The following is a 27709-nucleotide window of genomic DNA, read 5'->3' as shown; positions in this document are numbered from 1 at the left end:
CCATGAACTGAGATCCTTTGTTCTACTGTTTTATTGGTTTGTTTCCAGTTCATAGATCCATGCTCCCTCCCACATCCGCGGTGTGCTGTGAGCCTCCCAGAGGGAGGGCTGTAGTCTCATCTTGTCCAGATGAGCTCAGCACCTGCCTAACTGGAAGGCCTTTGCCAAAGTCAGCTGAGTGGGGTGTGCTGGGCCGGGTCCAAGAGACTGGCCATTGGAGGGGACACTTTGCTTGATTTTCAAAAGGGTCAGGTACACAAGCAAGGCCTTGAACACACAGAGATAGATCCTCCTGCCTCTGCCTCTCAGGCCACCACCTGCCAGTCTTGGTTTTGGTTTTGGGGTGTTTTTTGGCGAGGGGGGTTGGGGGTTTTTTGGTTTGGTTTGGTTTGGTTTTGGTTTGGGGTTTTTTTTTTTTTTTGGTTTTTGGTTTTTCAAAAACTGAGTTGGTCTCAGCTGGGCGTGGTGGCGCACGCCTTTAATCCCAGCACTCGGGAGGCAGAGGCAGGCGGATTTCTGAGTTTGAGGCCAGCCTGGTCTACAAAGTGAGTTCCAGGACAGCCAGGGCTATAAAGAGAAACCGTGTCTGGAAAAAAAAAAACAAAACAAGAAGAAGAAGGAGAAGGAGAAGGAGAAGGAGAAGGAGAAGATGATGATGATGCTAGGGCTGGTGATACAGTCAGCAGGTCCAGTACTTACCTAGCACACTCCAGGCACGGATTCAAACCCCAGCACAGCATAGGCTGAGTGTGGGGTGGTACAAGCCTGTCATCCTACGACCAGGAGGTGGAGCCAGGAGCATCTGGAAGCTCAAGGTCCTCTGTTCTTTAGTAAGTTTGAGGCCATCCTTTGACACATGAGACCCTGTCACACACACATCCCAAAAATGGCACCGCACACATTCACTGTTCATAACTGTGGGGGTTCAAATGAGAATGCTTCCCCCCGCCCCGTAGGTTCATACATTTGAATGCTTTGTCCCCAGTTGGTTGAACTGTTTGGGAAGGATTAGGAAGTCAAACTTTTTTGGAAGACATGTGCCACTGGAGGTAAGCTTTGAAATTTTAAAAGCCCATGCCAGGTCCTTGCTCTCATTCTTGCTCCCCTTCCTGCCCATGTATCAGAGGTAAGCTCTCAGCTACTGCTCCAGTACAAAGCCTGCCTGCCTGCTGCCATGATCATGGTCTCTAACCCTCTGGAGCCATGAGTCCCCAAAATAAATGCTTTCTTTTATAGGTTGCCTTGGTCATGATGCTTTGTCATGGCAATAGAAAAGTAATTAAGACAATAACAGACTTGTACCCCAAACAAAGCCGGTGGCTTCCCTGAACCTCAGCTTGCCCTTCTATAAAATAGTGTGTCAGTAGATGCTGCTTCCTTAGGGTGTTACAAAAGAAAAAAATTACTATAAAAGGGCTTTCTTAGTAGAGGGCTTACCACGGTATCCTTACTAATAATTTCCTATCACAAGGGCAAGCATGAAGAATAAGAAGCTGACTTCTTTGCTCAGCCTGTAGATCGGCACATAGTAGGTGTTCAATTAATGTTCCCAGTAGGAAGCAAGATGGATCTTTAAGAGAATGGATGTGACATTCCTTTGACAGTGCCTAGTCATTCCCACCACCAGGGGGCGTCCCAACCCCTCCCGCGGCACCGCCCCCTCACCTGTGCAAGCTTGCACCTGGCACCGCCTCCGGAAGAGGACTTGGGGATCGGGGAACCTCGGAGGGAGCCTGGTGGCGACAGGTGAGAGCCTAGGGGGTGATGAGGGCGGGACACTCAGGTTTTGGACATGGTTGGAGAGGACCGGTCGGAACGGTACGATGAAGGAGATCGGGAACAGCCTCTAGGGACTCTGGAAGTAACTCCGGGATGCCGGACACCTGCCGCAAAGAGTGATTATCATGCTTGCCCTTGCGATAGGAACGGGTCGGAGAACCCACTGGGTCTAGCCCTAGGACAACTAGACTGGGACATGTGTAACACCTGGGGTTTTCCGGCCCAGCCGTACTTGGCACCTGTCGAGGGGAGGGGAACAGGTGCGCGTGGGCTCCGGGGTGAGTAGGGGGCGGGGACCCTCCCGGGGTTGGCATGGAGAAACCAGAGTGTCAGGCCTTTTCTCCTGAGCCCCTGAACCCTTCTCCCTGGGCGGCCTTCGTAAAGCACAGGGCTCCCATCCCCAGGGGCGGGCCGGGAAGTAAACAGAAACCCGAAGTGGAGGCTGTGGCGCGCTGGCTGGCACAACCTGTTACCTCGCCCTGAGCTGGGTCAGCGCCAGGGCTCAGGGAAAATGGGGGTCTGCGGATGAAGGCTCCTAAGTCAGGAGGGGTAAAGGCAGGAATACCTGAGTCTTGATAAAATTAGGATTCCGGAGATTCCACTTGGAGTCCAGGAGAGGGACGCGATTCCCATCAAGGCTGACAAGGCTAAATCAAGTCTAACGCACTTGGGTCCTGAGAAAGGAGACCAGGATATGGGAAGGCAAAGAGCTAGAAATCTGAGTTTCTGGAACGGGAAGAAGTTGGATCCCCGTGGCTAAAGGGTCAAGACACAGCTGTCCCCACTGATGAGAGCCTGCACTCTCCGGATAGGAAGTTGGTTTCATCCCTAAGACTGAGTCTACTTGACCCTGCCATTCTAGGTAGGATTAGTGCCCAGGTGGTGAGGGACTGGGACGAGGAACAAGGTCTGTCATTGGGTTGCTCGTGGCACCAGAGTGCTGGGACAAATCTTCCCTAGGGCAAAGAATGTGTGAGAAAGGCAGGAGGTGAAGGGCAAGATGGTTGGTTTCATTCTGCCTCCAGCCTCAGTCTACCCTGAGGTCATTAACGGAGCTGGGTGGCCAACATGGATCATTAACCCTTGTCGGCCCAGGCTGCAGGATTGAAGGGCCACTAGGGGGCGTGCCCGGGGGCTGCTGCCGAATGGCTATGTTTCAGCAGCAACCTATCTTCACAGATGTGAAGGCACCATGGACTCCCCTGGTGAGCCAAGCTTCCCTTCCGGGCTGCTCTCAGGGGGTGCTTCTCCTAGTGGCGATGAAGGATTCTTTCCCTTTGTGCTGGAGCGACGAGACTCCTTCCTGGGAGGAGGGCCAGGGCCAGAAGAACCAGAGGACCTAGCCCTGCAGCTGCAACAGAAAGAAAAGGACCTGTTGCTGGCTGCTGAACTTGGCAAGATGCTTCTGGAACGCAACGAGGAGCTTCGGAGGCAGCTGGAGACACTGAACACTCAGCACTTGGAGCATGAAGAAGTGAGTTGGCCTGGGGAAGATGGGGGGTGGGCAGCGCTGGGGTGAACAGGAATGAGACCCAAGCAAGGAGAGGCGAGAGACATGTGGGCAGAGTGATGCCTTTCAAACAGATCGAGGCAGGGAATCCATGGGAAGTATACATGGAAGCCTGTAGTCCCAGCACTCTAGGGTCCGAGAAAGGCTACATAACAAGACCTGTCCCCAGAGAAAAAGATCCAGGCATGGCTTGGGAGGCAGAGGCAGGAAGATCTAGATCTCTGTGGGTTCAAGGCCAGCCTAGTCTACATAGTAAAACCCTGTCTCAAAAAAAGAAAAGAAAAAGAGAAGGAAGAAAAGAAGAAAGAGAAAACACATACAGAGAGGACTCACACACACACATACTAATTAAAAAAAAAAATTAAAAAGAGAAGAGCAGGCTGGGGACTTGGTATGATGGTAGAATTCTTGCCAAGTAAACACAAACTTGTATCCAGCCCTTGGAAAGTGGAAGCAGGAAGTTCAGTAGGGATCAAGGCCATACTTGGCTACATATTGAGTTTGAATCCATCTTCGGCTACATGAGACCCCCCAAAAAGAAAGAAAGCCAGCAAGAACTCTAAACTGGAGGTGTAGTTCAGTAGCAAGGCATTTTTGTAACCCATGCAGGGTCTTGGGTTCGGTCCCAAGCACAGCAATGCATCATAAATAAATATCTCAGGCTGAATGTGATAGAACACACCTTAATACCAGGATCCCAGGAGGCAGGGGCCGGCAGGTATGTGAAGCAAAGCTGATCTGCATAAGCCCCAGACCTTCCAGGACCATTAATGAGACCCCCGTCTCAATAACAGATAAACAATTTAAGGACAAACAGGAACTGTGTTCAGATCCCTGTCTGTCTCTGGGACCCTGGTACAGTGTTGGTCCTCTCTAAATCTAAAGGCACGCTCATCCACAGCAATGTGGGAGCCACCACCAGCCTGCGCACAGCTAAGGACTCCTATGCACCCCTCGCTTTATTCTTGTCTAACTCTGGGTTGCAGGGTCAGGTCTTCCCTCTGCCTGGTCTGTTGTCAGCCCCACTCTCACCCTGGGGCTCACACCTGCATTTGTAAGTGCCCTCCTGTACCCACATTGTAGACCTGGCACTCTGCTCTCAGCTGACCTTGGTAGCCAACTGCCCTGTACCATCCCCACCAGGCCACCAACCAGATGTGCACATAAATGGTGCACAGGTCTCTGTGCACACCTGTAAGCCTCTTTGAATCTTCTACACCTGGTTCCGAATTTCTCATCCCATATTTCACACTTTGTAGCTTCAATACTGGTGACAGTGGCCATGGCTCTGCCTCAGACTCTGCAGTATCCCCACCCTGGTCACAGCTTTCCTGGATCTGTGATTCTAGTAGCCGATGAACATTAAAAGTGCAGTCAGGCTGGGCACGGCAGTGCACGCCTTTAATTCCAGTACTTGGAAGGCAGAGGTGGGTGGATCCCTGTGAATCCAAGACCAGCCAGATCTATGAAGCAAGTTCCAGGACAGCTAGGGATACACACAAAAACCTGTCTCAAAAAAAGAAAAAAAAAAAAGAAAGAAAGAAAGAAAAAAAAGAAAAGGAAAAAAGAAAAGAAAAAGTAATCATATTGCTTATGACTTAATTCCTGAACCACAGCTGTCATCAGAGAACTGAAATTCCTCACCATGGCTAAAAGTCCAGGGAACTTGTGGTCTCTAGTGTCAGTGACACCATCCCTCTTTTGACAGGGTCTTTTTCAGTTCCTCCAGTGACCCAGGCCTGCTCCTTAGAGCTTTTACATTTGCCTGCCTGCCCCACTTCTGAGTCAAGTTTGCTATGCAACTCAGGGCTGGCCTTAAACCCATCGTCCTCCAACCTTTAGTTTCCCAGATGTTGAGACTGCAGATGTATGCCTTTGCTCCTGGTTTGCACTGGCTGTTCTGCTTGCCACCCCCTTTCTGGTTGGCCTCCCTTGCTCTGCAGGGGCCAATGTAAACATCAGCGCCTCCTTAAGTGAACCCCTGTTCTGCTTCCCCCTTCTCTCACTTTCCTGAGTCTTCCATAGCTCTTCCTCTATGTCTCTCTCTCCTGATTCAGATATGTGTCCATTACTTGTGACCCTCTGGCACTGAAGGTCTCCTTCAGCTCATAAGAGCCAGACCCTAGAATAGAAGGAACAAGGGAAATGTTGACTAGGGATGATACATGTCTGTAGGAGTTGAAGGACAAAGGGCTTGGAGGTGTTAAAGGGACTTGCAAGATATTAAAAGGACTTGTCAAAACCATATAGCGGTAGCAGAACCAAGCACCAAGCAGTCTCTTATTGCCCTAGCAATATTGAGTAAGAGTTTGGCTACCTAGCTTGGGGTCCCACGCTTCCAGCTTCTGACCCAGTTTCCTCGTTTGAGGATGTTGATGTTCTCCCTCTAGTGGCTGAAATGAAGTAATGCAGATAGAGAGCCAGCAAAGTACCTGGCAGAACACCTGCTCATAATTAGCAACTGTGGTCAGAGTCACTTGGCCCATCCCTTCCTGCTGTAAGGCCTCAAGAGACAGTGAGCCTCCCAGACTTGTCTCTCTTCTCGTGCTGGGCACCTTAGTGTGTAAAGTGTTCGTCCCCCCGCCCCGCCCCCTTCCTTATGCCTGGTCAAACAGGTTTGGGGAAGGGCAGATTGAGGGGTGGGCCTCTGGGTGAGACAGCCCAGGATTAATTAGAGGGAGATGGGAAGAGGGGCTGGGCCAAGCTGGCCCACAGAAGTTGCAGGAGACTTCAACGTGCGAGAGGCCATGGGCCGGGGCTTAAATTCTAGCAGGCTCAGACGCAAAAGTCGGTTACAACTTCGGGTCCAGAAGCGCAGGCGGCGGCAGGAGGTGAGTAGACACCAGGGCTATGGCTACCAACACTGCCTGTGTGAGCCTACCTATTTGGCCTGGAGTCATCTTCCTAGCTCTCTCTGGATTTCATTTCACTCCTGCCTCTCACTGACTTGCTTTTTTTGCTTTCTTGTCTGCCTTAGACAGACAAGCCTCTTTCACAGATGATCTGGGTGTCCCTCCCTCCATCTCTGTCTCCGAGTCTGTTCCCATCTTAGGTGGCTTCGTTCTTTCCCCTCCACACAGAGGCTACAGCAGGAGAATCATGAGCTCCGTCGAGGACTGGCTGCCCGGGGTGCTGAGTGGGAGGCCAGAGCTGTGGAACTGGAGGGAGATGTGGAAGCCCTGCGGGCCCAGCTTGGCGAACAGCGGTCAGAGCGGCAAGACAGTGGTCGAGAGCGGGCGAGGGCCCTTGGTGAACTCAGCGAGCAAAACCTCAGGCTGAGCCAGCAGCTGGCCCAGGTGGGATGGCCCTGGCCCCTGGAGAGATGGGGATTGCTGTCCTCAGTTGGGGGACAGGTCAGTGGATAGGCTGGGTTGGTGTCGACTCCAGACCGTCGGATGGCTCCATTGTCAGCCCCCTTCCCAGGCCTCCAGGACTGAGCAGGAGCTTCAGCGGGAGCTGGACACCCTTCGAGAGCGGTGTCAGACACAGGCCCTGGCAGGGGCAGAGCTGGGAGCGAGGCTGGAGAGTCTACAGGCAGAGGTGAGTAGCCGCCGGAGCTCCCTGAGACTGGCCCAGGCAACCCCGTGCCCCAACCTCTGCCTTATCTTTGACATCTGACCCCAGAACCAGATGCTGCAAGACCGCAGGCAGGACCTGGAGGCCCAGATCCGAGGCCTTCGTGAAGAAGTGGACAAAGGGCAGAGCAGGCTACAGACCACCCATGAGGAGTTGCTGCTGCTTCGTAGAGAGAGAAAAGAACACAAGCTGGAGGTGATCAGAGGGGCTGGGGGAGGGGCCAGCCAGCTGGGCAAGGACCTTGGGACTGTCTGGGAGATGTGGGACAGGACGCTGAGGGCAAGTGGGACCCAAGAAAGTGTATAGAGCAAAGGACAGGCACTTTTAAAGTGCATCAGACAGCCTGGCAGGTCAGGAAGAAGGCCAAGGCCAGAACTCAGGACAGAAAAGTCTGGGGCTGTGGATCCGGTGGAAAGGAGTGAAAAAGAAGGACAGTCTGAATTCAGATGGCTTGGCTTCTTAGCCACACCCTGCCTCAGTTTCCCCATTTGTGAAATGGGGTGGTATCATACACCTCAAAGGACTGTGGTGAGACTGTAGGACTCAGGAGAATCAATAAATGCTAGATCAAAGCATTTAGTGAATTAGAAGGAAGACTGCTCAGGGGAGGGGACCTACTCTGTGAGATGACCTGATGAGGCCAGACCTGGGCAGAGGACTATGCCAGGCACACCCTGCTTTATAGCTGAGGAAATTGGTGCCTGCAAAAGGGAGGTGTGTTCTAGGTAACTGTGATTCAGGAGAGAGAGCAGGCCTACTCCACCGGGGTGCAGACCCGGGCATTGCCCTCGGGAGCCCCGTGGGCCCACCACAGAGGGCCAGCTTCCTGCTGACAGCTGGACGGATCTGTATGACCTGCAGCTGGAACGCGCCCGCTTCGAGGCTGGAGAGGCGCTGAGAACGCTGAGGGGGCTGCAGCGGCGGGTGTCAGAGCTGGAGGAGGAGTCGCGACTCCAAGACACCGAGATATCGGGCGCCTCCCTGCAGACCGAGCTCGCCCACAGCCTTGACAGTGACCAAGACCAAGACCAGCAAGTCAATGAATGTGGAGGCTCTCAGGTGAGCTTGCAGCCTACCAGCCCCACATTCAAATCATTTATGAAGGATGCAGGCTCTACTCCTCCTTTTCCCAGAGGTAACATACATCACTGACCAATTCCTTTGACAAACAGGCCATATTGTCCCCTGAGACTCAAGAGACATCCAGTCCCCAGCCTTCAATACAGGAAGAGATCCTGGAGCCACCCAAGAAACGAGCATCCCTGAGCCCAGTGGAAATACTGGAGGAGAAGGAGGCAGAAGTGGCCAGGCTGCAGGATGAGGTGGGAGAGCATGGTACTGCACACAAAGCCCCCAGGTGTCCACTTCTTTGCCATCTCCTCTGTCAAGCCCCCTCCTCCATGAATTTGTAGTCTTTCTGAGCTAGTCTGTACCCCCTGGAAGCCTCAGGGGCTCTACTGCTCCCTAAACTTCTCCCTGCATCTGTCCTGTTGAAGGCTAACCCTACCTCTCCTTTACTGCGCCACCCCCACCAGCCTGATTCAAAGGATTCACTCTGAGTTTGAACACAGGCTGAGTTGCCTGCGGTGTTTATAACGCAGTCCCAGGTTGTGGGAGGGCAGGTTGTCCTTCAAGGCTTTTGTACCAGTTTGCCCTCTTCCTGGCCTGTAGATCACGCTGCACCGCACAGAGCTACAGACGCTGCGGGATGAGCTGCAGAGACAAAAGGAGCTGAGAGCGCAGGACAATCCAGAGGAAGCCCTGAGCTGTGCGCTCTCTGACCGGGATGAAGCAGTGAACAAGTGAGCCTGGCATTCTCTTCTCCCCCACTGCCTCGGCGGGGCTTGTACTCTGTCTGATCCTTCAGGGTCCCTGATTTCCACCATCCTGACAGGAGTATAGCCTTCATCTTGACTCAGAAGCTTCAGCCCCCCCCCCTTTCACCAAGGTCCAGGAGGCCCCAGCACCCCCCCGGACCACGTTCTCTACCCCTTTGATTCTCAGGGCCATGAAGCTGTCACTGGAGCTCAGTCGTGTCTCCCTAGAGCGGGATTCTCTGTCCCGGGAACTGCTGCGCGCCATCCGCCAGAAGGTGGCGCTGACGCAGGAGCTCGAGGCTTGGCAGGTAAGAGAGGGCAGACCCTGAGGAGGACTGGTGGACAGGTATCCTGACCTCATCCCACCCCCATACTCACCCTGCTTTGCCTCCTACCTTCAGGACGACATGCAGGTAGTGATTGGACAGCAGCTGCGCTCCCAGCGCCAGAAAGAGCTCAGTGAGGCTGCAGCTGCCCCAAGACGTGCGAAGACCCGCTTTTCACTGCGCCTGGGATCCGGGCAGAGTGGAGGCTTTCTGAGCAACCTCTTCCGAAGGACCTGAGGGTTGGGGGCCAGGGCTACCTTTTCTCACTCTGGAGCTCAATTTCCTAACAGCCAATGGAGCCATGGGGTCTAAAATGACTTCCAAGGGAAGTCTTCCATGCCCCAAGAGGTGGACAGAGGCACTTTGGGTGCAGGGGCCAGCTTTGGGGCAGGTGCCCCAGGTGGGTGGCGGGGGCAGAGCTGTTTATTTTTTGAATCTAAATAGATCTATCTTTTCTAAGCGCCAGGTCCTGCCACATCTGTACAAGAGGGGTGGGGATGGGTATTTATGTGTAAGGATAAGTCAGATATATATATATATCACTATACTTAATTGGTCTCCATTTTTGGGGAATAAAATGCAAACAAGAAAAGCCTAAAATTTTATTTTGACAGGAAAACAAAAGCTGAATGTAACGCTTCACAGAGCTAAATCTCATACAGGAGTTTGAGATCAAGCTAAGCCAATGAGTTCCAGGCCAGCCTGAGCTAAAGTTTAAAACCCCATCCCAAAACACAAGCATCACTCTAGCTCCTGAAATACAGGGTCATGATGTCAAAAGGACAAAGAGAAGGCTCGGTAGCCCAGGTTGGTAAAGACATCTACTCGACAGCTGTTGCCCGATGCAGTCAGGACCTAAAGGTAAAGAAGACAAGACATACCTGGCTAAGTCGCCCATCCTACAGGCCCCGAGAGACCCCCCCCCCCACAGCCATTCCAAGACCCACCTTGCATTCTGGGGCTGCTGGCTGCTGGTTGAGGCTCAGGCTGAGCAGCCCTGGGGAGGAGCCGGGCACCTGGGCCTTAAGCTCCCCGCTCAGTTGCCAGTGATTGACACAACAACCCTGGCCAGCAGACAGGATCTGTGGAGGACAAAGAGGAGGTGCAGGGGTCAGGTCTAGGTGGGGGCACTGGATAGTGGGACAGGATCAAGATGGGGTCTCACCAGGTCCTGGTAGAAGGTGACGTGCTTCTGTGGTGCTCGAATAGGAAAGACAGTAGTGGGTGTGGAAGACCTGAGGTGCCAGAGGGTGAGGGCTGGGCCCCCTCCACAGACCTGCAGAGAGGTGGTAGGCTCCGGTCACTGTGAGCCATGGACCTTCAGTGGCCACTCCACCCGACACTCTGCCCAGCTTACCATCCAGTCTGAGTCAGTGGCCAAGCAGCCAATCCAGCGCCCATTATGGGGCCTCGAGCACTCCTGCAAAGGAGGAAAGACGTGAGGGCGTCTGAGGACGGATGAGGAAGGGGACAAGGGCGCACTCTCTCCTCACCTCATGCTTGTAGACTTCGATGGTCTGGACTTCTTTGGCTATACGGAGATCTGTGAGGAAATAAAACCACCAAGGCTCCTGGTGAGCCACAAGCCTGAGACCCTCCTAACCCCACCCCCACTTTCTCATTTTTTGTCTTTTTTTTTTTTTTTTTTTTAATTTTTCTAGACAAGGTCTCTACATAGCTCAGGCTGTCCTGGAACTCAGTATGTACACCAGCCTGCCTCAGAATCACAGAGATCCACCTGCCTCTGCCTCCCAAGTGCTGGGATTAAAGGCTTGAGCCACTAGGCCTGGCTTACTTTCGTTCCCTGTATTTGGAATTTTCCTTACCCCAAAGCCGTACAGCTCCATCCTCACCACCGGACAATACCTCAGGGCTGCGCTCCCTCAGTGCCAGGCAATGGATGTAGTCTGTGTGGCCCCGGAGGGCCCGCTGCAGGGAAGAGGGGTGGATGGCTCAGGAGATGCAGGAAACACAGGGCAGGCCCAGACTTGCCCTGGCCGCAGACCTCCACTCACTGTGAAGGCCCCAGTTTCCAGATCCATACTGTGCAGCTGACAATCTCCCCCAGCCAGGATGAGCGAATTCTCCTGTGGAGGGAAACAGGAGGGAGCTGAAAGCCCCTGTCCATCAGGGTAGGGAATAGGTAAAGAATCAATGTTTGTTCTTGAATGGTCATAAAGAGCTCAGACCTTGGGGACAAGCAGCAAGGCATTGATTTCGGGTACTTCCAGACTGGTCCTAGGTGGAGGAAGAGAAGGGTCAAAATCACAGAAAGTATCTGTGTCCTCACCTGCCTCCCCCACCGTGGTCCTGGCTCACCTGTATGGAGGCTGGCGACGCCATAGTTCCTTACAGCCCTTCAAGGAGAAACACAGGAGGAAACCCTGATCCCCACACCTCTGAAGTGGGGAAGCCCAGCCCTGCCCTAGGCTCCAGACTTCTTACCTTCTTGAGAATTTCTGCCCAAAGCCAACCCTTGACCTCTCCATCTCCAGCACTGAGTAGGTGTCGATCTGTGGAGACCATGCTGTAGACAGGCCCGTCATGGGCTAGAGAGACACAGAAAACTCTCATTAGCCCCTGTGAGCCCTTCTCGCTCCTGAGGTCACCTGAACCACTCTCAACAGCTATACCCACCATGGAAGACCACCACCGGTTTTTTGCTTTCTTCTTTGGCCTCTGAACTTAAGGCTGCAGACAAACTGAAAGAGAGGTAGGGAGCCAAGTCAAAGCCAAGGAGGCACAAGTGCCAGGGCTCCTGTGTGGTGGGAATCAGGGTTGAGGGTACCTGAAGATGGCAATCTGCCCATAATTGTTGCCAGCTGCCAGAAACTTCCCACAGGGGGAGACACTCTGGGAAAAGATGGTCATGTGCAGTCGCTGCAGGGCCTGAAATACCTCAGCCTGTGGAAAAGGGTGATCAAGAGAGTCTAAGAAGTCTGGGGCCACCTCCTACAGACTTCTGCTTACCCCACCCCCATCTCCACCCCCACCCCCGCCCAGGCTTCTCAGCCCATCTCAGCCAAGATGACAGACATCAGCCCATACAGAGTGACTCCAGGAAGAGAGTAGAAAAAAGAACCGAGGAGCCACAGCTTGCCAGGCGGTGGTGGCGCACGCCTTTAATCCCAGCACTTGGGAGGCAGAGGCAGGAGGATTTCTGAGTTTGAGGCCAGCCTGGTCTACAAAGTGAGTTCCAGGACAGCCAGAGCTATACAGAGAAACCCTGTCTCAAAAACAAAAACAAAAACAAAAATGAGGAGCCATGCCTAAGACTTTGAGCAAGACCAAGCCTCCTCTCCCATTGGCTGAACAGACAGATGGCACGCTGCATAAAGCAAGCACACGCATGTAGCCTGTGATCCCAGCACTCTGAAGGTACAAGCAGAAGGACACATTCCACTACGTGACAAACCTCAGGCCTGCCTGAAATATCTCAGACCCTATCTCAAAAATCTAAGTGACTCAAAATAATCAATCTTTAAAAAACGGGGGGTGCGGGGGAGGAGGTCTGGAAGATGGCTCAGCAGGGAAGTGTGCGCCACTCTTGCAGAGGATCCCCAAAGCACCCACATGGCAGCAGATCACAACCACCTGCACCTCAGTTCCAGGAGGGCCCAGCCCCCTTCCTCTACTGCACCTCTCTCTCCTTTCTCCCCCTCTCCCCTTTCCTCTCTGTCTCTCTCTTTCTGTCTCTGTGTGTGTCTCTCTCTTTCTCCACCCCACCCCTGGTTCTCACCTCTCTGGCCCAGAACTCGCTATGTAGATTAGGCTGGTCCCAGAGAGATCTTCTTGCTCCTGCCTTGTGCGTGTACGTGTGTATGTATGTGTGTATGTGTGTGTGTGTGTGTGTTTGTGCGCGTGTCGAGTGTTGGACCTCCTGGAACTGGATTATAAGCAGCTGTAAGCCCACTCCTATATGGGTACTAGGAGCTGAACTTGGTTTCTTTGGAAGAGTAGCAAGTGCTGGGCCACTTCTCCACTCCCCTGTGATACCCATTCTGGCCTCTAAGGGTACCATAGTGCACATACAACATGTAAGCAAAACACATACATAAAACAATGAGAAAACTTTACAAGGAAATAAGTAAGCCAAGTGTGGTGGCATGCCTTTAATCCATTCCGACAATTGAGAGGAGGCAGTTAGGTAGATCTCTGAGTTCCTGGCCAGTTTGATGTACATATATGGGCAATGGTGACACAGGCCTTTAATCCCAGCACTTGGGAGGCAGAAGCAAGCGGATCTCTGTAAATTTGAGGCCAACCTGGTCTACAGAGCAAGTTCCAGGACAGCCAAGGCCACACTGAGAAACCCTGTCTCAAAATGTGTGTGTGTGTGTGTGTGTGTGCGTGTGTGTACGAGCAAGCACAGTGGTTCTTGGGGCTGAGGGTAACTGCTCACGTAAGACGATGCTCTTTTCTTCCTTTTTAAGATTTACTTTACTGATTTTAATTATTTGTATTTTGTATAAGTGTGTGAGGGAAGTATATACAAGTACGTCCACAGGGGCCAGAGGATTGGCTCCCCTGTAGCTGGAGTTAACAGGCAATTACAAGCTTTGGAACTTGAGTGCTGGCACCCAGCTCAGATCCTCCACTCACTCCATACCGGAAAGCCTATTCTTACTCAAAGCTCAGCGTTTGAGCACCAGCATTGTTTATATTGGGCTTTGCAGCACACCCAATAGCCTGGAGCACTCAGTGGAGGTAAAGGCAGGAAGAACAGAAGTTTAAGGTCATTCTCCAGTATACAACAAAGTTCAAGACTTACGAGACTGTCTCATACCAGTAAGTAGTGGGCTGACTTGTAACTAAATAATAGAACACATTCTTATGAAGACCAAGACCCTGGGTTTAAAGGGGGAGGGGCACCTCATTTACAATTACGATGAACTTTTTTTTTTTTTTGAGTCAGAGTCTAACTATATAGCATTGGATGACGTGGAATTCACTAAGTAGCAGGCTGGTTTCTAACTCACAAGAGATATGTCTCCCTCTGCCTTCCCAGTGCTAGGATCGTAAGTGTGCCACCACCTCCAACGGCGCTAAATTTTTTAAGTGGCTCTATTATCCTGCACAGGAAAATGTACCAACATCTAATCCTTCAGTCACTATTAGATCTCAAGGTTCGGGATCACTTTTCGTGGGCTCAGGGTACAAGTCCCACAAATCACTTATGAACACTGGGTACCCTGGAACACTCCAGGGGCATATGTCAGAGCAAGACTACAAACCCCAGAAGGCACTGTGCATACACTCGACTCACCTGACCCAGAGGCACCGCGAGCGGTGCGGCATGCTCCATCTTGAGAACTACAAGTCCCAGAGGGCTCTACGTGTGACACAATCTCTCGACTCCGGACGTGCCTGATGGTGGCTCTTCTCGTTACGCCCCAAGACCTAGCACTGCCTGTCGCCCAGCAACTAAGGCGGCAGGTCCGTGCTGTCTCGAACCACAGAAACCTAAGAGAACTACACGAAGCACCCTTATGCTAAGCAGCGCCCAGAACTATCCAGCCACGCCGGATCCCCTCCCCCAACGCGCCGACCTGTCCCGCCTTCTAACCTCTAACCTGATTCCTGTCTTCCGCGCCTGCGTAAAACGTCTCCAGTGCGCACGCCGGTAGGCCCGCCCCTCGCGCTGTACCACGCCCTCAAAGGCCCCGCCTCTGCTGCTTGAATCCCACCCCTCTATCTGCAGGACCCTGAGCCGTAATGATCCTGCAACAGCCCCTGGAGCGAGGTCCCCCAAGTCGGGACCCACGGGCCACCACTGGGGTAACTCGCGGCCTAAACGCCAGGTGTGTAATTGGTCCCTGAGTGGGCTGGACGAGCGGAGGGCAGGAGTTTTGTCTGGGGGATCCTGGGCTGGTCAGTAGGGGGATCCTGGAAAGTGGGGAGGTGATGCAGGAAACCGTGGTGCTTGAGCTTGTGTTGAAGCAGGGAAGCCAAGGTCAAGATTTCCAAGGTAACCTGTGTATAACCTGAGAGAGGAAGGTGGCTTAGGCCACACAAGACAAAGCTGATTCTGGGAACCTGGTTTACCATGTAGACTCAGGTGGACACATCTTTGGGAAGGGGCAAAGAGAGTGGACTACACCTGGCGCTACTTCCCAGCTCCCTTCTCAGAGGAGCTGTGCCAGTGACCATGGAGAGCCCTGGAGAAGGAACTTCTATGTGTAGGGGCGGATGGGGCTTCCAAGATTCACCTTTGGTCCTCATCTCCACTCTCAACATCCCTGCCTCTATTCTTCTCCGGTCTTTCCCCCAGGGAACCTTTGCACAAGCAGTTCCTGTCTGAGGAGAACATGGCCACCCATTTCTCCCGACTCAGCCTACATAATGACCACCCCTACTGCAGCCCCCCTGTGACTTTTCCCGAAGCCCTGCCACCACTCAGGTAGGCACCTCCCCTTGAGGGCCTTCTAGAGGATCACATTCAGTCCTCAGAGCCCCTCCTCACTCTCTGCCTCATCCTGCTATTTTTAGCTTCTAGCCAACTTGTGCTGTTTTCCATCTTTGGCTCCAGCCGACCTGGACCTGGTAGGAGGTGGCACTGCCAGGCCAGCCTTCTGCCCTGTTCTTTCAATCTCTTTTTTTCTTCTTTCAGGAGCCCTTGCCCAGAGCTGCTTCTCTGGCGCTATCCCGGGAGCCTGATTCCTGAAGCCCTCAGGCTGCTGAGGCTGGGGGATACCCCCAGTCCCTACTACCCTGCATCCCCAGCTGGGGATATCGTGGAGCTCTGAGTGTTGATGGCCTGTGTCCCTCCCTATCTTCTTCCTGACAACAAAGACCAGCAACTCCCAGAAAGGGATGAAGTCCTTCTGCAAACCTGGCCACCAGGACCTTCCCTCTGACAGGAGGACACTAGCTCGGTGGAACCCTAGTGAAAGGCAGCCTGGGAAAGGGAAAATGTTACCCCATTAGTGAATAAAGACCTGTGAGCAGTTGAAGATTTCTCGGCAGCCTTTGGGGAGGGTGGGGTACTGGATGCTGGGGTTTCCTCCTCAAAATCTTCCCTGGAAAATCGGTGAGGGCAAGCCAGGTCCTGGCAGGCTGAGCTCCAGGCATTGAGAATGTGTGAGTCACAGCCTCACCCCCGCCCCCGCAGTGGCTGACTGGCTCCCTCCCTCCAGTTCTGGGGAGTCAAGTTAAGGATCAGGCCATATTCCAAACCATTTAAAGTTAAAGATTCTTTTATTAATAAGTCTCCCTCCCCTCCAAACATTATCCCCACAATAAATATCACCCCCCCTTGGGAGATGGTTGTTTCCGTGTGTACTGGGGCCAGCCCTCCCAGAGGGCCAGCCCCCTTAGTGTTAAGAACAGGTCCGTCAATCTGACCCACTCCTAGGGCTAAAACTCAGGGAGTGGCATTATAGCCCCTCCGAGTGGGTGGGACCCAGTGTTGTGTCTGCCCCTCAAGTCAGCCAGACTGCCAGGACTTGTGGGGAGCAAGAGATTCCCTTGTGCAAATGCTGCAGTTCCTTAGTATGGGTCGCTTTGTGACCCAGATTGAGGCTCTCTGTCTGCCCCGGAACCAGAGACAGGGCAATTGGACACCTTGGAAGGCTCCCTGAACTCAGCCCAGTCCTTGGAGGTGAATCACCACCTCGCCCCACCCCCTTGTGGTTGAAAGAGTCTGGCTCGGCTTCTGTCTGGAAGGCCAGGCTGACTCCAGAATGAATGAATGGACGACGAGTGGGCCCCAGCGCGGGTGTTCCTCACTGGATCAATGCCACACCTGGGCAGCCCTCTCCACCAGTTTCCTCTATGGGGGCTAGAAAATAAAAAGTGGGGTTGTTGTGGTTAGGGGACAATTAGGGAAGTGATGAGGGGAGGTGGGAGGAGCAAGGGTGGAGAGCTCACTTACTAGTAAACTTTTCTCTCCGGCGGCATCTTCTCCAAACCAGGAAACTAGAAACCAGCGCCAAAACCAGGACCAGACTAAGAGCGCCCCCCAGAATGGGCCACAGTAGCCTGAAGTGGGCAGGAGGTGCTGCGGCGCCTAGTGATCAGGGTTCAAATCAGATCTTGTCCTTGGGACAGCAGTCTAGTCTGTCCTCAAGGTGGTCTCAAGCTTACCCCCCTCCCGACACACACACACAGACAATACCCTGATAGAAGCCCCTTCCTCAGTCAGTCTTCCCTGATTTCCTATATCCTACGTCTATAACCCTCCTCTCTGCCCCAACAACCCACTACCCAGGTCTAGGATCCGCTTGCCACCAGCCCCACCCCGCCCCCACTCACATCCCAGGCAGAAGTCGCTGTGTGGTCGCGCTGGACAAGAAGCGCAGTCCATGCACTTGTCGAGGTCCGCGCTCCAGGAGCTGCCGCTAGAGCATGGGGCGGTGCCTGGGGAGGGGGCTGCAGGTCAGAAGCTTGCGGCTGGGTGCGGCTATTCTGGGGGCTGAGGTCAGGGTCAGTCGGCTCGAATAACGTGAGTCACCATCGCGTCCCCCCCCCTCATTCCTCGCAGGTGACCGCATCGCCTGACCCAGACGCGGCAGTGCGGGAGGGGGGTCGGGTGGCGCGGGACTGGGGGGGGGGACAGTACTCCCCCCCCCCGCGCGCGCCACAGTGTGACTCACTCCTGGGCACCGGGCCCGACCCCAGTCCCTCCCCCCGCATAACTGGGCATTGAAGTCACCGGATGGAAGGGGCACCCCCACATGGTATAGAGGGCAAAGTCCCCATTGCCCCTTCGCGATTCTTAGATACCAAGACTGGACAGATCCCATTACAGAGCAGTTTGAGGACGTGCCCCCTTCCCAAAACAAACCTCTTGCCCTCAAATTTACGTTCTCTCTCTACTCTGGCTCTCACTTTTGAGACAGAAGGCCCCCCACACCTCAATTGGACAGGTAGCGAAACTGAAGCTCCGATTGCGGATAAAACTTGAGTGAGACCTTTCCCACTTGGAACTTGCTGCCTGAAGAGCACAAATCGCAAATCCTCGTGTCTTCCCGGTTCCCTGGTTTCACCGGGTTCTCCGGGCACTCAAATTCCGTTTCTGACCTCCCCAAAGTCCGAGGTTTACCGTCGTCTGAGCCGTGCATACCTGGTGCTTGCTCCCCGGCCGCGGCGCGCATCAACACCAAGCCGAATCCCAACACGAGGATCTGCGGCAGAAGCCGCGGCCAACCCGGAGCCATGATTGCCGGTCCCGAGGCAAGAACTGTCTGCTCCCACCACCCGCCAGCCAAGACTCAGGGCTGCGGCTCCGCCCCCGCCCCCGCCTTCCGGGGCGGAGCGCTCTCCTCGGCCCGCCCCAACAGCCACTCTGCGAGTAAGCAGTTAGTTAAACCCAGTCAGTTAAGTAAAACCATTCATTCAACACAGTCCCTCCAAGTGTCTACCCTACTCCGCCCTCTGCGAACTTGAGTACCCACGATGTGGAGCGAAGGAAATCAGTTATAAGGCATAACTGCATAGTTGGGATTTTCCTCTTTTTAAGCCCAAATAAATTAGATTTGTTTGTCTATTATTTTGCAATTCTGAGGTGGAGACCAAAGGCTCAAACATACCAGGCGAGCACTGAGTTATATCCACACATCCTTTATGTTTGCTTTGTTTGGATTTGGTGGTGGTGGTGGGGGGGTGACCGACAAAATCTCATACTCTATCCTAGGGTAGCCTCAAATTTGAAACATTCTGTCTCATCTCAGCCTCTCAGGTGCTAGGATTGCAGGCAGGCGCCACCACACCGATTTTCTTTGGTTTGGTTTGGTTTTTTAGCTGCATAGCTTAGGCTGATCTTGATGTTGGCATTCTCCGGTATCAGTAAACAGTACTGCAAGTATCTATAGAAGTGCTACTTTCTTTTTTGAAAGATACCTTCTATTTGTGTGTGTGTGCCACATATGCTTGAGTGTCTCTGGAGTACAGAGAAGGGCAACGGATCTCCTGGAAATCGAATTTCAGGTGGTTATAAGCTGGGAGCAAAAGAACCTGTCACCTGGAAGAGCAGAAAGGCTCATAACCCATGAGCCATCTTTCCAGACCCACGTGCTGCTTTTTATGTTTGGTTGGTTGGTTTTTTGTTTTTTTTTTTGTTTTTTTTTTTGTCTTGGTGTTTTGTTTTGTTTGTTTGTTTTTTGGGTTGTTTTTTTTAAATTGTTGTTGTTGTTTGTTTTTGTTTTTCGAGACAGGGTTTCTCTGTATTGCCCTGGCTGTCCAGGAACTCACGTTGTAGACCAGGCTGGCCTCGAACTCAGAAATCCACCTGCCTCTGCCTTCTGAGTGCTGGGATTAAAGGCGTGTGCCACCACGCCTGGCCATATAAGTTGCTTTTTTCCTCCAAAACGAGTTTCTCAGTATAGCCCTGGCTGTCCTGGAACTCACTCTGAAGACCAGGCTAGCCTCAAACTCAGAAATCTGCCTGCCTCTGCCTCCCAACTGCTGGGATTAAAGGCGTGTGCCACCATTGCCCGGCTATATATTGCTTTTTATTTTTTTAAGATTTATTTATTTATTATATATAAGTACACTGTAGCTGTCTTCAGACACACCTGAAGAGGGCATCAGATCTCATTACTGGTGGTTGTGAGCCACCGTGTGGTTGCTGGGATTTGAACTCAGAACCTTTGGAAGAGCAGTCAGTGCTCTTAACCACTGAGCCATCTCTGCAGCCCCATATATTGCTTTCTTAAGGGCCTCGGCAAGAGCACGAGATGATTCAGTGGGTAAGATTGCCTGCTGCCAAGCCTGGCAATCTGAGTTCGATCCCTGGGGCCCACAGAGTAGAAGAAGAGAACAAACTCTGATCATAGGTATGCAGTGTGACAGGTGTCCCCCCCCCCCCCCGCCGCCGCCGCCCCTGTCCCCCAAAGAGTCACAAAAGTAATGTATCCTTAAGTAACATATAGACCTGTCTTCATTCGCAAAGCGAGAAACTGGGGCTGGGGAAAGTTGAGTAAAGTCTCAAGTCATAGCCCAGGTTACTGAACTCAGCAGGTGCCGCCTCGGAGTGGCCACCAACTAAGGGAACTTTGGGAAACGCACGCAGGTGGCTATCGCGGCAGGGGTCTCTGCTCCTCCCAAAGAGAGGTGGTCCAGTGACGTCATTGAGACTTTAAGACCCCTTGCCTCCGCCCTCATTCCTACTTTCGACCTGGAAATCTTAGCAGTCTCTTTTGCAGGTGAGCCTGGGGTATGTGTGTAAATTGCGGGTGTGAAAATACGCAGGCAGGGGATGTGGCAGAGTGCGTGCGGGCGTGAGTTAAGTGCTGGAGCTTTGATCCTGGTGGCGGTCTCCTGGGGAGGCCACCTAGGCAGGAGAGGGTTGCGTCGAGCCCGGAGAAGCGATCGGGTCCCCGCGGCCCCAGAAAAGTTAAACACCCCTCCCCCTCCCCTGGGACAAAGGCACCGAAACCTGTGACGCCCCTCCTCCACCTGCTTGGCCACTTTGGGGCGGGACTCCCTTCCCCCTCACCTGCAGGCGCGGACCCAGCTGCGGGCGCCGCCATTAAGCCCCTCCTGGTCTCGCACTCCTAGGCTCGGATATCAGGGGTGGCCGAACCAGACTGGACTTCCGCAGACAAAGCTGACTGAGCACTCGGTAAGTAGAGAGGGACAGAGATGAGAGGGAGAGAATGGTCCCCAGCGTGAGCCTGCAAGTGAGAGGAGTCGAAAGGGGCCTATGCCATTCTTAGGGGCAAGGTGGACTTGTAGAACCGAGGGTTCTGAAGAGCCACAGCAGGGCGCCAAGCAGAACTGATTTCCTTCGTATCAACATCATGAAGAGCAAAATGAAGGACACAGGTGCCTGTCACAAAAGGCACTGGGATCTTGAACTTTAGCTCCTTAAAGTGGAGAGGGGAAAGGGAGCACTGCCTTTGGTCTAAAACTCAAAAGGATGCTCCCAGCCTCGAGGCCCGCACCTTGACCCTTAGAAGTGGAGGTGGGTCCAGAAAGAGCTGGTAGCCTAGGAAAATCTGCTTTGTGGTAAAAGGCCTTGTTTTTCCTTATCTCTCTCACCCTACAGGGTGGGCTGGACCTGGCCTGGCAGGGCTTCCAGCAACTTCCAGGGATTGGGAAGAGACCTTGGAACATAGGGAGAGTGAGATTTCAAGGAATTAGATCCACCTACAACAGAGCTGGGGGTTTCCATTTGAACCTTGCTTGGGTGGCAGGAGGAAGCTTCAGGTCTCCTCTTAAGTGCTCACGTGATAAGGGTGGGCCTGAAACTTGTGCCGAGAGCCCGACCAATCCAAAATTATACTCCCGACATGTCATTGTCTTTGTTCTGATAAAATGTACCTGAGGATGTGACTCAGCTCCTAGACCGCTTGCCTGGCTTGCAAAAAGTCAAAGCCCTGCCTTACACCTCTGGTGGTAAACCCTGCAGTCCCCGAATTCAGGAATTCAGGGAGTGGACACAGAAGGTTCAGGAGTTCACGGCCAGCATCAGCTATGCAGGGAATTTATGGCCAGCCAGCCTGGGCTACATAAGACCCTGTCTCAGCTAAGATATAAAAAAACTAAACTAAAATCTAGACACAACTGTCGCTATGGACTGTCCTGTGCTTCAGGTATGTCCTATTTCCTGTCCCTTGCATGAAAATCAACAGGATTTCATTCTCCACCTGTCACAGTCTACGGAAGAAGTAAATGCTTATTTATTTTGCTCCTGACTGGCCCAGGAAGTGTATCTAAGCCACACTGCAGGACATAGCAGCCAACTGTCAAGGTGCTTGGTGCTGGTATCAGCTGTCGAGGTGGGATGTCCACACATGCCGCTCTTTAACATGACTCTCCTTTTATCTCCTTCACACTACACAGCCCCCTCAACCTCATCATGGCCTCTACTGGTCTGCAAATCTTGGGGATCGTCCTGACCCTGCTTGGCTGGGTCAACGCCCTGGTGTCCTGTGCCCTGCCCATGTGGAAGGTGACCGCCTTCATCGGCAACAGCATCGTCGTGGCCCAGATGGTGTGGGAGGGGCTGTGGATGTCCTGTGTGGTCCAGAGCACTGGCCAGATGCAGTGCAAGGTGTATGACTCACTGTTGGCGCTACCCCAGGACCTGCAGGCTGCCAGAGCCCTCTGTGTTGTCACCCTCCTCATTGTCCTTCTTGGCCTGCTCGTGTACCTGGCCGGAGCCAAGTGCACTACCTGTGTGGAAGATAAGAACTCCAAGTCTCGTCTCGTGCTCATCTCTGGCATCATCTTTGTCATCTCTGGGGTCCTGACGCTCGTTCCTGTCTGCTGGACTGCTCACTCTATCATCCAGGACTTCTACAACCCCTTGGTGGCTGATGCTCAAAAGCGGGAGCTGGGGGCCTCCCTCTACCTGGGCTGGGCAGCCTCAGGCCTTTTGCTGCTAGGTGGAGGGCTACTATGCTGCGCCTGCTCTTCTGGAGGGCCCCAGGGACCCAGACATTACATGGCCTGCTATTCTACATCTGTCCCACATTCTCGGGGACCCTCCGAATATCCCACCAAGAATTATGTCTGATGCTCACTGGGGAGTGAGGCTCTACTAGCCAGGGAACCTGAGCTGAGCCATCAAGAAAGGTTACGGAGTAGTTTGGGGGTTGTCTTATTTCTTGTTTTCTTTTGTAATATTGGGTATTGAACCTGGGGCCCCCACGCATTTGGTAGGCAAGCACCCCACCAGTGAGTCATGTGGTGCCCTGTCCCTAGGGTTTGTTCCACCTGTTTTTGAGACAAGCTCTTCTCATGAAGCTCTGACTGACCTCCAGCTCCAGTTTTCCTGCCTCAATCTGAGTCCAAGCTCCACCTCTCTCTCTGCTGCTGGCATTTCTCACTTTTAGCTACTGAGGCTGGAAGGATGTGACACTTGAGTTCTTGCATCATTATTCATTCTGGGGATCTTCTGTGCAGTGTTTTAAGGCTGCCTGTGAATCTGGCCTTTGTTTTTCTCAAAATATCCTGTCCCAGTCCCAAGAGTTCCTGCTGTGGCCGGAGGTAACTCACAGGGCAGACGCACCCCTTCCTGGTCAGACCTCTCCAGTCCTGGAAGGGCAGGTGATAAGTTACCAAAGAATTTTCTACCCTGAGACTTCCAACCTTTGGCCCCTGAATCCCATCACCAAGGTTACTGTGTACTCTCCCTACAAAAGGTCCCATCTCTGCTGTAGACCCTCCTCCCCCACACCTTGCACACTTCCCTGCCCACACAATGTTTTACGAAATAAAACATGATCTTTTTTTTTCTTATAATGTGTCTGATGTCTCTTGGTGTTCAGTACAAGCCTCACTAAAGTTAGAAGGCGTTAATGGTCTAAGCAAGCTGCTCGCTGGTTGGAGACCTCTCCCCCCACAGTATACACACCCTCCTTTCACAGACCAGAGGAGGCTCAGTTACAATGTGCTTTTATTCCCAGGTAGGGTAGGGGGCTGGGTAACTTGGATTCAGGTGGTGCTTGGGCTAGACTTGACCAGCTAAAGCCTCAGTATTAGGTCACAGTCCACATCTTACTTTGAAGGCAAGGAGGCTGAGGTCCAGGTTCCAGAGTAAGAAAGTCCAGGAGAGCAAACCACAGCAAAATCCTGGGAGGCAGCGATAAGCAGGGTACCCAGTATCTGGGTTGCAACCACTACAGAGGGTTAGCTCAAGCCAGACCAGCTGAGATCCCCAAGAGCCAAGTCCTGGCCAATAAGTGAGCTTCGCAGGCGCATGGATTTGATGAGATATAAGGATGTAGCCCAATGCAGGGCATGAAGCCGCAGGTGGAAGCTTCTGGAAGAAGCCTCAGCCTCACACATAGTCCCTCTTATCCAGTCCCGAAGCACCTGAACGGGAAGGGATGGAGTAGCCCAGCCTGGGGCCGCGGGGACGCTCAAAGTGTGCTGGGGGACATGTACAGCAGAGGAGCCCTCCCCCTAGCATGAGCAGTGCAGCAGCAGCCCAGCCCAGGTAGAGGGAAGCCCCCAGTTCTCTCTTGAGGGCTTCGGCAACCAGTGGGTTATAAAAATCCTGGATGATGGCATGGGCTGTCCAGCAGACAGGGATGAGCACCAGGATGCCCGAGAGGAGGAGGAGGACCCCTGCGGTGAGTACAATACGGGCCTTGGCACCTTCGTCCTCCACACACGTGGTGCACTGGGCGCCCGTGATAGCCACCAGCAGGCCCAGCAAAGCCAGCAGGAGGGCCACGACACAGAGGGCTCTGGCTGCCTGCAGGTCCTGGGGCAGTGCCAGCAGTGAGTCGTATACTTTGCACTGCATCTGGCCAGTGCTCTGGACCACACAGGACATCCACAGCCCCTCCCATACCACTTGAGCCACAACGATGCTGTTGCCGATGAAAGCGGTCACCTTCCACAGTGGCAGGGCACAGGACACCAAAGTTCCTAGCCAGCCTAGCACAGCCAGGGTCATGCCGAGGAGTTCAAGGCCAGTGGTAGCCATCTGCTCCTCGGGTCTTCTCAGCTCTCAGCCTGAATCACTCAACAGGGTTGGGAGCACTGTGTTGGAGTTCGGGTGCGTCTCACTGCTCAGGAGGGGGATCTGTTGATCTCAGGCCAGGCCAGACCTCACAGCTGCGGGCCTCTCACACATCTGGTACTCACTGAATACGAAGAAGTCCTTAGGTCCCGCTCATCTGTATTGCTTGTGTCTTCCTGGAAGCCTTCACCCATTACAGCCCTCCAGATCTGCCATGAACTAGGAACAGCCGCGTTCCTCTCTGCTGGCTGCTCACATACTTTCTTGGTTGAAGTCTTCTCTCAGTTGGTATACAGCTTGTCTCAAAACAGGGAACTGTGAGGTGCCACTTGGGACGTCTGAGGGCGCTGGCTGCAGGCGGAGTTTTAAGGCCTAGGCAGGGGAGGAGCCCAGCAAGAGACCTGGAGGCTGCTATTGGGTAGCATAAACCAGAGCAATGGTGAAAGGGGATGGATGGGGGCCCTCGGGGTTAGTTAGGGTCTGGTGCCAAGACCAAATGGAAACTCAAGAACAAAGAAATTCCAGGAAGATGGGACAAACAGAAAAGAGGAGAGAGGAGTCTGTTAATTGCCTTGGAATGGACAGAGGAGCTCTCAGCCTGAGACTGCTCCCTCTTTGCCACCCCTCTAATTCACTCTGTGTTGGTGGGGTAAATATTGGCCCCCTTATCCATCATCATATCCCCTCCCCTTCCCCCATTCTTTCAGGACTCTGGAATCTGATCTGTCTCTAGTCTCAGCTCAATAACCCTGGCAGTTCCTAGGGAAGGGGCCCCGCCTACAGTTTCCCAGACAACAGGTGCCTGGCGCCCAGCTCAGGTGGCATTACCAGGGCAACAGCCTAGAAAACTATCCCCTCCTCCCCTCACACATACACATGCACACGATTCTACCCCAGCTCAGGTGTTCCTCTCCGCCCCCACTGCCGAAACTAGGGGAATGAGCTGAGCGGCTGAAGGTCTCTAGTGGCCTGGTGATAAAGAGCCTTTTGTGGAGATGGGGAGGGGCAGAAAGAGGCCTGAAGCAAGAAGGGACAAGGGGGACCCTGAGCAAAAGTCACATGAATAGCCAGCCAGGACCAGATGTCACAGAGGTGGGCAAAGAAGCAATGCCCAGAGGGTTAGAAAGTCCCTGAGCCCTTACTTCCAGTCCACAGAAAACACCCCTGAGAGTTTCCACCTCGAGTACTGCCTGCCTGCAGCTCAAATTCTGATTCTATAGTGGTCAGGGAGGGCCAGGCGTCTTAACCTATTTGGATCAGAGACTCGGTTGAGAAAACTTAAAGAGTTTGTATGGGATGTTTGGAACAGGGAACTTAACAAATGAGCTCTCAACCAATATATGCATATTTCAGTAAGTCAATTCCTTCCAGGGGCTTTTTTTTTTTTTTTTGCTTCATAGCACTGTCTAGCCTGGATCTCATTATGTAGACCTGGCTGACCTTGAACTCAGAAATCTGCCTTCCTCTGCCTCCTGAGGGCTAAATTAAAGGTGTCTTGCCACCGTACCCGGCTGCTTTTTTTTTTTTTTTTTTTTTTTTTTTTCTTCCCAAGAAAAGATTTCTCTGTGTAGCCCTGGCTGTCCTGGAACTCACTCTGTAGACCAGGCTGACCTCAAACTCAGAATTCCGCCTGCCTCTGCCTCCCAAGTGCTGGGATTAAAGGCGCGTGCCACCGTCACGCCCAGCTAAAATATATTTATGTGAGCACACTGTCACCATCTTCAGACACAGCAGAAGAGGGAATTGGAACCCATTACAGATGGTTGAGTCACCATACGGTTGCTGGGAATTGAACTCAGGACCTCTGGAAGAGTAGTCAGTGCTCTTAACTGCTGAGCCATCTCTCTAGACCCAAGGGCTATTATTTAAAAGACAAAAACTGCCATGCAGGCATGGTGACACATACATACCACTCAGGAGGCAGAGATGGGTGGGTATCTGTGAGCTCAAGGTTAGACTGATCTATGTAGTGAGCTGCAGGATTCCAAGACAGCCAGGGCAATTACAGGGTCAACTACATAAATAAAAAGAGAAAGAAAAAAGAAAAAAAAAAGTAGCTGGGCTACTTTAACCCCATCTTTAACCCCAGCACTCGAACTTGGGAGGTAGAGGCAGGCAGACTGCTGAGATCAAGGTCAGCCAGGACTACATAGAAAAACCCTGTCTCAAAAAAAAAAATTAATACACTCCCAATGTCACTTATGCAAGCATCCACAGGCAAATGCACGTGTGTGTGTGTGTGTGTGTGCATGTATGTGTGTTGTACAAAAGGGTAGGGCTGCACAGTAAAACTCTTATCTTTTTTTCAAAAAGGAAGAGGGTAGAGCTGGAGAAACAGCTCAGCAGTTAAGAGTGATTGCTGCCCTTGGGGACAGTTCCTGTCACACACATTAAGTAGCTCTCACTACAGCCTGTAGCACCAGTTCTTGGGTATCTGACACCTTCTAGCCTCTGGGCACCTGCACACACATACAGTAACACATGAAATTAAATAAAACAATTTTTGGAGACAGGGTTTCTCTGTGTAGCCCTGGCTGTCCTGGAACTCACTCTGCAGACCAGGCTGGCCTCGAACTCAAAGATCCAAGTTCTGGGAGTAAAGCCATGTGCCACCACAGACCTACTTGAAATGAAATAAATCTAAAAAAGGAAGAAAGATTAAATAAATCTTAGAAAGAAATAAAGGAAGGAGAAAAGCTGGACATGGTCTCCGAATTTAATCCCAGAACTCTGGAGGCAGAGGAAGGGATTAATACACGGTGTCTGTGTGTCTGAGGCCAGCCTGGTCTACAGAGTGAGTTACAGGACAGCCAGGGCTACACAGAGAAACCCTGTCTCAATGAAAAAAGAAAAAAAGAAAGAGAGAAGTAAGGAAAGAAGAAAGGAAGGGTGAAAGATAGAAAGGAGGGAAAGAAGAAAGAAAAGTACACACTTTTAAGAAAGGAAAGGAAAAAGGAATAGGTTTTAGTAATGCATGTGATATGCATTATGAAATTTTATCTTTTTAAAAAATTATTTATTATTATGAGTACACTGTTGCTGTCTTCAGATACACCAGAAGAGGACTTCAGATCTCATTACAGATGGTTGTGAGCCACCATGTGGTTGCTGGGATTTGAACTCAGGATCTTCAGAAGAGCAGTCAGTGCTCTTAACCGCTGAGCCATCTCTCCAGCCCATGAAATATTATCTTGACATGTAGGTTTGAACAATAAATACGATATACAATAAAAAGGGAGATCCTGGAGGTGTGGATCAAGGGCAGAGAACTTGTTCTGCACAT

General features: G+C 52.5%; 6 protein-coding genes across 6 annotated transcripts; 3 read left to right on the top strand and 3 right to left on the bottom strand.

Moving 5' to 3' along the window:
- The first annotated feature begins 1693 nt into the window (after window positions 1–1693).
- Window positions 1694–9518, top strand: Bicdl2 (BICD family like cargo adaptor 2). Its single transcript, XM_021149501.3, has 10 exons — window positions 1694–1746; window positions 2959–3253; window positions 6370–6585; window positions 6713–6829; window positions 6914–7060; window positions 7727–7924; window positions 8038–8187; window positions 8537–8667; window positions 8870–8990; window positions 9084–9518. Exons 2-10 carry the CDS (start codon window positions 2972–2974, stop codon window positions 9243–9245), a joined length of 1524 nt encoding a protein of 507 aa, XP_021005160.1. The 5' UTR covers window positions 1694–1746; window positions 2959–2971; the 3' UTR covers window positions 9246–9518.
- A 78-nt stretch (window positions 9519–9596) lies between these two features.
- Thoc6 (THO complex subunit 6) lies at window positions 9597–14621 on the bottom strand. The gene is made up of 13 exons (XM_021149502.3): window positions 14275–14621; window positions 11797–11912; window positions 11646–11710; window positions 11454–11557; window positions 11328–11365; window positions 11198–11246; window positions 11024–11095; window positions 10835–10937; window positions 10502–10551; window positions 10366–10428; window positions 10174–10284; window positions 9956–10090; window positions 9597–9863 (listed from the first exon to the last, which is right to left on the bottom strand). Exons 1-13 carry the CDS (start codon window positions 14311–14313, stop codon window positions 9783–9785), a joined length of 1026 nt encoding a protein of 341 aa, XP_021005161.1. The 5' UTR covers window positions 14314–14621; the 3' UTR covers window positions 9597–9782.
- Window positions 14622–14709: 88 nt separating this feature from the next.
- Hcfc1r1 (host cell factor C1 regulator 1) lies at window positions 14710–15961 on the top strand. The gene is made up of 3 exons (XM_021149506.3): window positions 14710–14809; window positions 15280–15408; window positions 15619–15961. The coding sequence occupies exons 1-3, from the start codon at window positions 14724–14726 to the stop codon at window positions 15752–15754; spliced, it is 351 nt and encodes a 116-aa protein (XP_021005165.1). The 5' UTR covers window positions 14710–14723; the 3' UTR covers window positions 15755–15961.
- Window positions 15962–16192: 231 nt separating this feature from the next.
- On the bottom strand, window positions 16193–18218 carry Tnfrsf12a (TNF receptor superfamily member 12A). The gene is made up of 4 exons (XM_021149505.3): window positions 18073–18218; window positions 17262–17366; window positions 16882–17016; window positions 16193–16788 (listed from the first exon to the last, which is right to left on the bottom strand). Exons 1-4 carry the CDS (start codon window positions 18164–18166, stop codon window positions 16733–16735), a joined length of 390 nt encoding a protein of 129 aa, XP_021005164.1. The 5' UTR covers window positions 18167–18218; the 3' UTR covers window positions 16193–16732.
- A 2160-nt stretch (window positions 18219–20378) lies between these two features.
- On the top strand, window positions 20379–23145 carry Cldn6 (claudin 6). Its single transcript, XM_021149759.2, has 2 exons — window positions 20379–20571; window positions 21795–23145. Exon 2 carries the CDS (start codon window positions 21811–21813, stop codon window positions 22468–22470), a length of 660 nt encoding a protein of 219 aa, XP_021005418.1. The 5' UTR covers window positions 20379–20571; window positions 21795–21810; the 3' UTR covers window positions 22471–23145.
- Window positions 23146–23344: 199 nt separating this feature from the next.
- On the bottom strand, window positions 23345–25011 carry Cldn9 (claudin 9). The gene has a single exon (XM_021149894.2). It carries the CDS (start codon window positions 24388–24390, stop codon window positions 23737–23739), a length of 654 nt encoding a protein of 217 aa, XP_021005553.1. The 5' UTR covers window positions 24391–25011; the 3' UTR covers window positions 23345–23736.
- Window positions 25012–27709: the final 2698 nt, after the last annotated feature.

Source organism: Mus caroli, unplaced genomic scaffold (genome assembly GCF_978045245.1).
Source record: "Mus caroli unplaced genomic scaffold, Mus_caroli_1 scaffold_18, whole genome shotgun sequence".
NCBI classification, from domain to species: domain Eukaryota; kingdom Metazoa; phylum Chordata; class Mammalia; order Rodentia; family Muridae; genus Mus; species Mus caroli.
This window is presented reverse-complemented; position numbering and strand designations above follow the sequence as displayed.